At 37.9% G+C, this 13,632-nt stretch overlaps 1 protein-coding gene across 1 annotated transcript in view; it reads left to right on the plus strand.

Moving 5' to 3' along the window:
• The window catches only part of LOC139717308 (uncharacterized), a 59,477-nt gene that overhangs the window by 14,659 nt on the left and 31,186 nt on the right, over window positions 1-13,632 (plus strand). The window contains exon 2 of the mRNA XM_071628799.1: window positions 7,184-9,355. Within this exon, the coding sequence (XP_071484900.1) occupies window positions 7,184-9,355 (2,172 nt within the window). The remainder of the gene's footprint in view (window positions 1-7,183; window positions 9,356-13,632) is intronic.

A 13,632-nucleotide genomic window follows, 5' to 3' on the forward strand; every position in this document is an offset into this window, starting at 1 on the left:
AAGTTCACCATGATTTATATTCCAAATATGTATTTAATCTTCCAGCGCACCGCAACCCTCTGATCGTTTTTGTTTTATTTTGTTTTTGTCGGCTTTGTAGACTTTTTAGTTTTGACAGCCAATTTACATTTTGATTTAATTTGGTGAGCAATTGCATTTTACTGGTTAAATATTGCGCCAAATTTTGTGCGATTTAAAGGAGTGGCCGAGATTGAAACCAACTTCTTTTTATCGTTTTTAGACGGTACACTCAAGGTTCATATCGCTGAAATGTATGTCAACGTATGTTATAAAGTTTGAAGCCTTGACTTGCAAGTTTACAAATCTCATACAAAAACTATAATCACGAGATATACCATGATATGGGATATTGCTTAGAATGTTGTCCACAGAACTTTCATGATACGTGTATGAGAAAGTTTTGAAAGTAACGCCTGAGGAGAAATACAAACAAAACTAGGCAGATTTCATATGGAATAAATGGAAGGAACATAGGGGGATAAAAGGAAAGCTCTTGGAATATAATAGAATGAATAACAGAAGATGCCGGAGGACGATAAGAAACAGAATGGAGACGTAACAGAAGATAGACCTTAACAGTGACACGAGGATAAGACAAAAACAAGATTATTGCTTGATTCGGGCTTTATTTCTGCATGGCATGATATCAGTTTGGATAATATGTCTGTGTGAGCGGTAGTATAAAGACAGCGATATGATGTCTGTGATATGACGAGGTTACATATCGCCTGGTGACGTCTGCGCACGGAGTAGTGTCGTCAATCGCTGCACCAGCGGTATGTCCGGAATGCGGTACTACTTCCATCGCGCTGTCGAGCTCTTGCTCGGCTCGGCTCCTGACGGCGCAATATGGGACAAGCACGTACCATCCACGGTACATCCGGACTTGTTGCGGGATTCGCCCAAAATGCACTCACTCCGCCCAGATTTAGCTTCCGCTCTGGCAGCTCGATCTCCGAAGATGTGACATTCATAGAATGATAAGGCTTGTGTTTTATCTCAAGCGCGTTCCAGAGACATTATATTCGTCAGAGTCATTTCTGGAAACGATTTTTTTTTTCAGCTGAAAGTAGGTTGTCAAGACACTTTCTCATGGTAATTAACGTGTTTTTTTTTTCAGAGGATATCTTAGAAGGATAAACGCATATTTTTCAGTCAACATGAATAAGCTTTAAACAGGCAAATCCTCGCTACGAAATTATAGAGAGCAGTTGAGCAGTTGGTTATTTTCCAACAATTATGTATGAAAACAGTCCCTATATTTCCTGTTACGGTAGCTTTATGTATAGTACAAACATGTATGTTTGACACACAGACACATAGGTTGCACATGCAGAACTACACAGCATCTACTGTATAGTTGCTACACAATGAGTTCTGTTGTTCCCTCGGAAGTTGCGTGTTCTTTTTTTTTTTATCAGGTCTTGTATAATTCAAGACTTGGGATCTGTTATCAGAAATGCAATCAGGTGATGTCGTTCAAAGGGGAAATCCAGTCCAAATATAAGTTAGTCTGATAAGAAAGAGTAAACTATTATGAGTTCAACGGTATAATTTTGATCGAAATCGGATGAAAAATGAGGAAGTTATGACATTTTGAAGATCCGCTATTTTGGGGGGAAACAGTTTTTCAACAGTCAGTATGAATTTGCAAATGGCAAAGTGAGCATGTCATTCCCTCACTGTAAATTCGTTGGATTAAAAAGTAATTTAATAGACCATAAGGAGGGACAAATTACTATGTTGAGTCTAATTGATTTAGAAATTAAATCCATTAGATTTGAAATTAATAATCTTATTTGGATTTGTCCCTCCTTATGGTCTATTAGATTACTTTTTAATCCAACGAATTTAGAGTGCTCACAACTTACCATAAAATCATACTTTGTATATAAAAATTTGAAATTTCCAGGTTTTCATTCAAACGCAATTATGCCCGAGGCTCAAATCCTTGTATATCTAACTGATCACTATTCTGAAGTTATTCAACCAGGAGTAACATCATGTTTCAGACTCCAATGACAGAAACATTGAATTTTCGTCTTTTTTTTTGTGCACGATCAATGGAAAATTGTGAGGGTATGACATGCTTAGCTCACTTATTTGCGTATTCATATCCACTGTACAAGACCTATTTTGCAGAAATGAGCAAAACTTCAAAATGTCATAACTTCCTTATTTTTCATCCGATTTTAGTCAAATTTTTACCGTTGAACTCGTAAGATTTTACTCTTTTTTTATCAGTTAAACCTATATTGGACTGGATTTCCCCTTTAAGACTTTATATACGACCCAGGCGGCCAGCCTATGTAAAATGTTCATGGCCGGTGAACGCAGTACAAGATTTCATCAGGCAGTGCGTCTTCAGTTAAGACTAGCATTACCCACAAGGACCTCATTATGTCAATTAGCAATCGCAGAACCCACTTCTACAACATTGGCCGCGCGAATCATTAGGACTCCAGCGACGGTATGGATTCTGGTTGCAGAATCTAGATCCATACCTACGCGTTTTTATTCGTCGTGATCAACAAACCTGATTCTATTTTAAGTAGCTGTGTGTTTCTATTTGCTCAAGGACAAAAGATGGGAAATACTTGTGGCACACAAATAAAAACAGGGGAGTTGGTACTTGCCAAAGTAATAGATTCGAATCTATTCGCTTGTGTATTATGATGACCAAACGTGTCATCCTGATCTTTCCATATCCTTTTTTTTTTTCATTGCGTCCAACCACCCCACCCCCGTATTACAGGGAAGAAACCAGGTAATCATTGGGAACTGACGAAAGGTATCCCCCATGAGCAACATCTTATTGAAAAATAATAGTGATTCAGATATTTTTTTTTACACGTGATATTAATTCTATGAATTGTGAGAAATTTGTTCAAGTGGTTAGCAACACGTGTTGGAATATTACACATGATAACTCAAATGATGCTTATAATGATTTTATTGAAAAGTTGACCAAAATATATTATGATTGCTTTCCTGTTAAGCGTGTTACAAATAAGAAAAAGTATATGCATAAGCCGTGGTTTAACACATCATTACGTAAACTTTGTAACAAAAAATGTATATTGTACAGGAAGTATGTTAAAAATCCAACTGAGTACAGATGTTTTAGGTACAAGCAATACAGAAATATGGTATCAAAAGAAATAAAGAAGGCTAAGATTTTGTATTTTAGAAACAAATTTGAATCAGCTACAGGTAGTATGAAAAAAGTGTGGAATATAGTTAATGATATGCTTGGTACAAGAAAGAAGTCAAATGCCCTACCTAATGTATTAAAGTGCAATAGTAAAACTGTAACTGGGCAAGATGATATTGTATGTTCTGCTTTTAATCAGTTTTTTATTGATATTGGGCCCAAACTTGCCTCATCTTGTAAACGAGTTGGTAATTATATGAGTAATATTAAAAGAAATGCAAGTAGTATTTTCTTTGAGCCATGTTCTCCTGATGAAATAATCCGGATTGTTAGTAATATTCAAAATGGTAAAAGTCCTGGGCATGATGAAATTGGTGTTCTGCCTATTAAAAAAGTTATTCATATTCTTTGTATTCCTTTATGTTAAATTTGTAATTTATCTATGTCAACTGGTGAAGTTCCTAATAATTTAAAAATTGCAAAAGTTATACCCTTCATAAAAATGAATCTAAGGACGATATATCAAATTATCGCCCTATATCTATTCTTCCTTTATTTTCAAAAGTTCTCGAAAGATGTGTTTTTAATCGAGTAATAGATTTTTTAGAAAAGTGTAATATTATAACTGACAATCAATTTGGGTTTAGGCCAAAGTATTGTGTATCTTATGCATTAGTTGACTTTCTTTACAAAATATTGAATGCATTGGAAAAAAAAGAAATAACAATTGGATTATTTTTAGATCTTAGTAAGGCTTTTGATTCCCTTGATCATCATATTCTTCTAGATAAACTTTATTGTTATGGTATGAGAGGTATTGTATACAAATGGTTTCAAAGTTATTTGGATAATCGTAAACAATATGTATCAATTAATGGTTATACCTCTAATCAAAAGACAATTAAGTGTGGTGTTCCACAGGGGTCTATATTAGGCCCTTTGTTATTCATTCTGTATATTAATGATATATGTAATGTGTCTGATCGTTTAAAGTTTATTTTATATGCAGATGACACCAGTGTGTTCATGTCCAATTCTGATATACAAATATTACAGGAACAATTTGCAAGTGAATTAAAAAAGCTAGTTTATTGGTTAGATATAAATAAGCTTGTTCTTAATATAAATAAAACAAATTTTATGTTATTTTCAAACAAAAAAGTACACAATGATTTTGTTTATATTAAAATCAATGATGTTTTTATTAAACGTGTTCCATATGTTAAGTTTTTGGGTGTAATAATTGATGAAAAATTGTCTTGGAACCAGCACACTGATGTTGTCTGCAACAAACTTGCAAAAAATATTGGTTTATTGTATAGATTTTATTCGTATCCAAAAGAAGTTTTATTATTATTGTATAATTCTCTAATTCTGCCTTATTTGAATTATTGTATACAAATCTGGGCAAACTGTAGTGAACAAAATATGTTGAGGCTTTTAAAATTACAAAAGAAAGCAATCAGAATTGTATCTCATAGCGATTACCGTGCTCATACAATGCCAATATTTGATCGTCTGAAAATTCTTAATATTTATAATATGTATATATATCAAAGTGCAATATTTATGTTTTCATGTTCTCATAATATGCTTCCTGGAGTATTAACTAATTACTTTAAGCTCAATAGCCAGGTGCATACATGTATAACAAGAAACTTTTTTAATTATCACTTGCCATTTGTAAGATTAAGCTCGTATCAAAAGTCAATATTTTATAATGGACCGAAAATATGGAATGAGTTACCAGAGGAAATAAAGTCAAGTCAGACTTTTACGATTTTTAAAACCCATCTTAAGCAGTATTTAAGTGACAGACAATCTTTAGAATAAATGTATCATAAAAAATATTTTTGATAAGACTATACATATATTTTTTGTTTAATGTGTTTGTGTGTCTATGTTTTGTTTTGTTTTTGTTTTTGTTTTTGTTTATTTGTGTTTTTTTTTTTGTGCTGCTGTTTGTAACTTTGTAATATATATGATATTCGTTTGGTACATGTTAAAGGACTTGGCTTCATATAAGGCACCGCCTTCCTGTCAAGTTCCTAATGCTTCATGATTTCTTATGTTGACGTTTATATTTTGTATCCGTTGCAGTCATATCAGTTATTTTATACAAATTTGACGACATGAATTTAAATGTAATGTATTTGTACTTATATGTAGTGTATTTTCTCTGTTTGTTTGTATGGTTTTTATGGAGTATTGAATAAATAAATCCAATCCAATCCAATATAAAAAACAAACAAACATAGAGAACGGTGGATGAAAGAACGATGCTAGTCTAAGAGGTCATGATAGAAAAGGGCAAAACAGTTGAGAAATAGAGAAGTTATGCATCAACATTCGAACATGGAAATACAGCGATTGAGAAGGCAAAAATAAACTTGCGTTCCCCATTTGTACAAGTAAGCTAGTGTAGACATGTAAGTGATAATATCTCATGTATACATTCTAGGTAGAAAGATATAGATAGATAGATAGATAGATAGATAGATAGATAGATAGATAGATAGATATCATGAAAATGGACAAATAGACGGATCGGAAGTTTGGTAATAGATGAATAGATACTCAGACAGAAAACTATACATATAGTTTGTTACATGAAGAAATGAATAGGCAAATAGACAAAAGGTTCATATAGGTTTGTATAGATAAGAAAATGAATAGTCAAATAGATAGGCAGTTTATCAGAAATAGGTAGGTTGGTCATATCAAGATAGATTTAGAGATTCGGATCTATATCTATCTGCCTCATAATAAGTAAACACTTTATATTTACCTGTCTGTTACCTCTTGACAAGGAAATCAGGACAGGATTTTAAAATAGGAAGTTTTATGCTGTCTTGGCTTGTTTTATCTGTACTCGCATTTTGTGATTGTACCATGATGTATAACGTTACTTGAACCTGTCTATAAGAAACATTTTTATACAGGACTGAAAAATAGCAATAGTCAGGCCTATAGCTAAAGAAATTAATCACTTTATGTAAGTAGTGCAGGTTACACTGATTTAGATAAAGGGGAGGGAAACAGAAGAAAAGGATAGAACGAAACAAAAAGATGACAGCCGAAAGCTGTCATGATGATAGAAAGAAAGAAAAAATGTAACAACATTGCCACAGTGAGGGTTTGAAAATACCTTTAAAAAAGTTTAAGACGGGACCATATGGCAAAATGAAAAATAACACTTCGTGTTCACGTGTTCGCGTTTATTGGTACGGTGGAATTACGACTGAAATAAACGTCTTCGCCCTCCTAGGTTGCCTTCAGAAACCAAAAGCAGGAATTAATACCAATCTCCGATAAATCCCGGGACCGCACCAGGGCGAGAGGTTAATGTCGTCAATGACCTGCGTGGAATGGAGACACGCAGCATGATTGTATCGAGCCCGGTATGGGTCCCGGGTGCCGCGGCAATACACCAAGCTGCGGACAATCCTGCCCGATGATAACTTTGCAGCAAAGCTCAAATCGCAGCCATCCGCCATAACAACCACGGGCTCTTTCTGCAACGTCGTGCTCTCGTCGGCGGGCTATCCTCGCTACTCATAGGCGACTTGACTCCAAATAGCTCAAGCGCCGGAACATGACCTACATCCCTGCCGCAGCGGAGGGAGAGCAATATTTCGGGATGTTTAATTGACGCAGCAATCTATCTTGAAGATGTTTACGTCACATGCCAAGCTGTCAAGCGCGCCCATCTCAGCGCGAAGAGACGGCTAACAACAATCGTGGGTAGTAGCTGTGCCACAAACGTCCGTGATGATTAAAGATTTGAGCTACGGGGTCAAGCGGAGATAACTACCAGTCGTTTGCAGGGTCGATTTCCGTCACTTATTTCCACTGGCAAGTTGCCAATGCATCTAATGAATATGCCATGATTGGGATTCTTGAAAGTTGACAAATCTATTTTAAAGATACTTTCCTCTATTGTGTGCAACAAAGTCTTACAATGGAGATTTATCATCCTCTTTTTTTTTTCTTCCTCTCTCTTGACAGGTGAAGCGAAAGAAGAGTCAAGCAGCGTCAAGAAGCTGGGGCCTGAGACAAGTTGCCCTTCACTTCCAGTTGTGCCTTCTAATCTAAGCGAGGATTCCACCAAAAGTGCTGCGCAGACAAAGGGTTCTTTACCATCTATCTCTGTGATGGCCCCTGCCACCATCCACGAGGAAACCGAGTCAACGGAACCGTCTACGATACCAAAGAGTGTCCCAAAGGTCAAACGTGTAATTCCACGACTCTCCTTTACAACGGAAGTGACGTCATCTTCTGTGACTTCATCCTCTGAACCGTCATCACCGGAATATAAGGAAAAAAGGTGCAAAATATCTACCAAAACGAAAACGCATATAGATCAGCCGCCTAAAACGAGGGTCATGCCGATAATCTGTGTCGTTCCAGAATCTGATAAAAGCGACAGTGAAGGTCAAATGCCAGGTCAAAATACCACACAGAAAAGTGGCTCTCCTCCTGTCGAGAAAAGCAATGAACTTCATGTACAGTTTTCGGTAAAGCAATCATTTGAACGTCCAAAGGGTGTTCCGCGCCACGAAAGTCTGGGCATACCATCTGTTGTTACAGGGGAGATCGCATACCCCGGGGCTCGGAAGAAACGACCTAATCAGAGAGAGTCTGAACCATTGACAATTACAGTTCAACCTCCTGCAATTTGTGAAACCGAGCAAGCTAAGGACCAAAATATTACCCAGGAGGTGGTCAGACCTATTCCTCAGAGGACTGACAGTCTAGGAATTCCGCAGGTTTTCACAGGTGAGGCATCTTTTCCCATGAAACAACCGCAGTCTGGAATTCCAGATGATCGAACACTTGCAACTTCTCAACCCAAAAAGCCTCCAGGGGCCAGGAGGAAAGAAAGTCTGGAGGTCCCTTCTGTTCAGATTGGAGAGGTTTCTCTCCCTCCCGTAGAAAAGACATTAATGGGACCTCCGCAAGACAGACCAGTCAAGCGCCATCGTCCTCGAAGCTTAGATATTCCATCCTTGTCAGCTTCGCCACCTGTCGACCCTACCGTCGGTGACCCTCCAATGTCCGCTCCCTCTTCAAAAAGGAAACATGCTTCCATTTTGAAACATGGTAATAGTCAGGAAAAACCAAGTAGGAAGAAGTCCGTCACTTTTTCGCCAACTGTTTCACCCCAAGAGTTCAAACCGGAGTTCAGCTTCGATCATGAATCTGATGGCGCCATATACGCAGCCCCAAAGCGGCCCAAGATGTTCCGCCATTACAGCATTGATGCTTCCGAAAGTTCATACCGAAAGGAAAGATACCGGGCCTCCGGAAGACAGATTGCAGAAGCAAAGGAAGCTGGTATTCTCTTCACGGAAGACATCCCAAACATTACTGGTGTGGCTAGGACTAACGACGTCAATGAAAACAGTGCTAGTCATGAGCTTGATTCACCTATGGAGACAAGGTTGGCCTCAGCTGAGGAGAAGGATGACGACGAGGAAAGTGATGATGTGTTTGTGAGTACCAGGTCTATTGAATTAAGCAATGCCAAAGCTCGTTTCCTTGCTGCAGGAGGTGCTAAGGCAGTGATGTCCGTATTGTGCACGCAAGACTCATGTGACTCCCACGGTCAAGGGACCAAGTATTCTAGTGTTGACCTCCTTGAGGCGGAAGCGAAGGCTATTTCACATTCTCTGACCCCACCAAGTGAGCCCGAGGAGACGCCCTCCAGCGGTGATACTGCAACTGAAGACATCGGCGACCAGTCACCGGCGGAACCATGGAGATCTTCCAAAACAGCACCAACCAAAGAGAAGCTGTCTGGCATCGTTGTGTTGCAGGACACCGAGTCAGCCAAAAGTACCACTACTCTCTCCTCTCCGATCAGAGAAAGTAGCGAGAGGGGTGCCAGTCGGTTCTTTTCCAACGAAGACTTGAACCTCCGCGCGTCACTCTTGTTCGTGGAACCCGTGCGTAGTTCCATGGAATCCGACCTTTCGGAGGGTCGCTTCAGCCATTCCTCTGAGGAAAGCGAAGGCTCAGTCAACGACGAGCTGGAGGTTGTACAGCCTGTGTCAACGAGTGCCAAGAGCAGATTCTTCCTGTCGTGTCAGAACGTTGAACCAGGACCCAAGATCCATCGTATCCATAGTGACGACATTTGGACGACCCCAACGATACCAGAGCTTCCAGAGCCTCTAGGTGAGTTACATGAACCGAGGATGGGGATGTTGTCTTGATATGTTTGGTCTTGACATAAGTGACGCAATGATTTTTTGAAAGGTTTGATGAAAAACATGAATGACGATATGAAAACAGACAGTTCTGTATTGTCACTAAACCATCCTGGAATAAGCACTTCTCCAAATAGGGTATTGTTTATGTATAAATATAGTGCGATGTTTTGTTAATTGATCTTTCCTAACCTTACTTATCTACCCCACTTAGAGCATGTACATCACTTTCAACCAAGCTCACCCTCTGAGCACTGTTCCAGATATCACTCAAGCTGTAACGTTTCAAAACAATGCTGTGTTCTAAAAAGAAATTAATACCATAACTTGATATCATTGTGTACAAGCTGCTGAGGTGATAACGCAGGTTTACCGTCATTTTTTCTTGTCAAAGGGGATGGCTAGTAACTGATCAGTGGGAATGCTGGGGGATGATTGTTTCAATCCCTGTGGGATTCATTTAAGAGTACATTATATATCTATTGTTGTGTGAATATTATTTGCTTCAGAATGTTCTCATATTCAAGTAATGTGCAGTTTAATGTTCCCAGGTTAGCATGCCTGTACAGTGACGGGGCGATCGTTGACGGTCCGTTAACGATCGCCCGTCACTGTACAGGCGTGAGACCATTCTGAAGCAAATGATTTCCACACAACAATAGATATATAATGTACTCTTAAATGAATCCCACAAGGGTTAGAACAATCATCCCTAGCATTCCCACTGATCAGTTACTAGCTATCCCCTTTAAGATTGTCCTAATACCACGTGTTACTGATATCTACAAACATTCAACACAGCCATCACTGTTTTGAATCGGTTTCCCCGTACAAAAGAAAGTTTTACCTTTGTTCTACCTTGCTTGGGTAAGATTTAATTGTCATTATCTATCTTTTCATCATCTATATATATATATATATATATATATATATATATATATATATAAGTGTGTGTGTGTGTTGTTTGTTTGTTTTATTTTTTCCCCATTTTTTATGCTTGAACACACAGTGTGGTCTATGTCTGGTTGATAAAGGCTATGTTTGGCCAGAAACTATGATTATACGTCAAATTATGCACAGAGAGAAAAAAAAATACGTTGGTACATAACGAAAGGTATATAACAAAAGAAACAGCAACACAACAGAGTACGGGTCTCTCTATCTGTTAAAATAATTTCAGATGTCGCATGTCAACCTTTGTTTTGTTCTCAGTATAGAGAATACTTCATTTTGAAGAAGTAACAAAAGTGCTGGTAGTACGTAGCATAAGTAGCAACAAACAACATTATTCTAGCTTTATCACAAGAGCATTCAGTTTCCAGCAGCGGTGACATTTTCTTTTTCTGTCTCGTTCTTGTCCAGACTTCTAGAAGAAAAGCTCCGCTTAAAGGGCAAGCTCATCAAAATATAGGTGTAGATTAACGAATGCAGCAATACTAGTGGAACACATCATCACATCAGTACAGTTTGACGAAAATCTGAAAATCCGTTCAAAAGTTATGAAATTTGAAAGTTTTGAGTTTTGGTGCAGCTGTCGCTGGATGAAATGACTTCTGCAGTTCGTAATGTCATATAATATCATTATGTACAACGCTATAGAAAAAAAAACAAAGAAAATTCCACAATCTTTCATATTGTATGACAAGTACACATTCCCTCGACTTGTTATCAACGTTTTTAAAGGCAATACCATTCCCTCTGCTTTCTTAAAGAGATGAGTGAAGTGCTCTTTCATTATGCGAGAAAATGGGGTAATGTTATGTTGTCTTTTTTAATATATTTTCTTTGTATCACTGTGCATACATGACGTCACAAAGTGTCGTAGTCTTCTCATCCAGCGATGGCTGTACCAAAAAAAAAAAAAAAAAAACTCATGACTTTTGAACGGATCGTCCAACTTTCCTCAAACTTTCTCCAATGTGTTTTACTGCTATCGTTACGTTCACTCAATCCTCGTTTATTTTGGCGAACTTTTCCTTTTAAAGAGCTGTTGTTCAAGTGATATTGGTAACAACAAAAAAAAGAAAGAATGTGTGGCCATGATGTCTAAAGCGATGCACTGCAAGCCGCTGCATAATCATGAATATATACCAATCATAAAATATAGCATACGTAAAATGTACTGTCATGAACGAGCAACAGACCGATTCTGGTAATGTATTTAGATTTTATGCATGATTTGTTCACAAAAGTTGCCCTTAAAGACCACAAAGCTTGCCCGACTTAGCAACAACTAAGCAAAGAAATGCTTCCTTACTGGGCTATTGGAAGAGAAACATCCATATTTTTGTAATAAATTACAGAAATCTAAAGTCTAAACTCGTTGATTTTTCAATCAAATAATTGGGAGCAAAATGCAGGAGACCAAAGGAACAACTTTGCACACAAGACATCCAGTGCTCAGCTTAAAGGACAAGTTCACCTTCATAAATATAAGGATTGAGAAAATGCAACAATATTAGTAGAACACATCAGTGAAAGTTTGAGGAAAATTGGACAATCGATGCAAAAGTTATGATTTTTTTTTAATTTTTGTGCTGGAACCGCTGGATGAGGAGACTACTTCAGCTTGTGAGTCATATGCGTACAACAGTATAAAGAAAATATAAAAGAAAATTCAACATATTTTCACTTTTTTCGCATAATAAAAGAGCAATTGACATTTTCCTCTTTCTAAAGGCAGGGGGAATGATATTACCCATAACATTTATCGGTAACGAGTCAGGGGAATATGTATTTTTTTCAAAAGATGGAATTTTGTGAAATTCTCTTTATATTTTCCTTATATTGTTGTACGCATGTGACATCTAAGTTATTCATACACTGCAGTAGTCTTCTCATCCAGCGGGTACTGCACAAAAACTTCAAAAATTCATAACTTTTGAACGGATCGTCTGATTTTCCTCAAATTTTCAATGATATGTTCTACTGATATTGCTACATTCTCTCAATCCTTATGTTTATGAAGGTGAACTTGTCCTTTAAAGGACAAGTTCACCTTCATAGACATGTGGATTGAGTGAATGCATCAATATTGATAGAACACATCAGCACGAGTTTGAGGAAAATTGGACAATCCGTTTAAAAGTTATGAATTTTTGAAGTTTCTGCTCAGTTACTGCTGGATGAGAAGACTACTACAGCTTGTGATGTCACATGTGTACAACTATATAAAGAATGTATGAGGAAAAATGAAGATATTTTCACTTTTCTCGCATTATAAAAGAACACTTGACTTCCCTCTTTCAGAAGGCAAGGGGAATAATTACCCTTAACATACGTCAGTGATGAGTCGAGGAAATGTGCGCTTTTTTCAAAAAGTAACATTTTGTGAAATTCTCTTTATATTTTCCTTATAACGTTGTACGCATGTGACATCATACACTCTAGTAGTCTTCTCATCCAGCACTGACTGTGAAGATACTTTAAAAATTCATAACTTTTGAACGGAATGTCCGATTTTCTCCAAACTTTCACTGATGCGTTCTATAAATATTGCTGCATTCACTCAATCCACATATATATGAAGGTGGACTTGTCCTTTAAGCTGATGGGCTGAAAAATTTAAGTAAGTTCAGTGTATCATTAGTCACAATAAATAATTCCCATCCCTTCGCTTTTGTTTCCCTCCCTGAAATGCTGAGAGACTGTAAATATGATTCGTTAATAGTGAAACATTTTGACGCCAGTTTCAAGAGTATTGGTGTTGCTGTTGTTGTTTTTGACTTATGTGCCAAATGTTTTAATGTTATGTTCTTGGCGGTACATCAAAACAGCGGCATGAATAAATGTAAAATACGAACAAAGTGATGATAAGTTGCAAAGCTCCATAAAATGAATGTTTGATTTTGACATTTGTGATATCGGGGTTAATAAAAAACAAACGGGCAATCAGAACTTAAGACCAGGCGTCCACTAGGGCGCGGACAAGACGCGGACAAGCCCCGGAATGCAAATTTGGTATTCCGCACTCCTTCGGGAACCTGTCCGCACGTTCCTGAACGTGTCCGCTCACTGTCCTAAACATGTCCGGGCGTTTCCGCACCTTCGGGAGAGAGAAAAATGTCCGTGTCCAAATTTTGATCGAGACCAAAATTTGGACGCGGAAATGAATTTCCTGACACCTTCGGCGACTTGTCCTGACGATGTCCTGAGCATGTCCCGCTTGTCCGGAACCCTTCCGCTCCTTCCGCACACGCTCCGGAAAGAATCCCGCGGTGTGGGGAAGCTTCGCGAATGAAAGCG

The sequence above is a fragment of the Diadema antillarum genome, unplaced genomic scaffold, assembly GCF_040938485.1.
Source record: "Diadema antillarum isolate AM-2024a unplaced genomic scaffold, OU_Dant_1.0 scf00000074, whole genome shotgun sequence".
NCBI lineage: Eukaryota > Metazoa > Echinodermata > Echinoidea > Diadematoida > Diadematidae > Diadema > Diadema antillarum.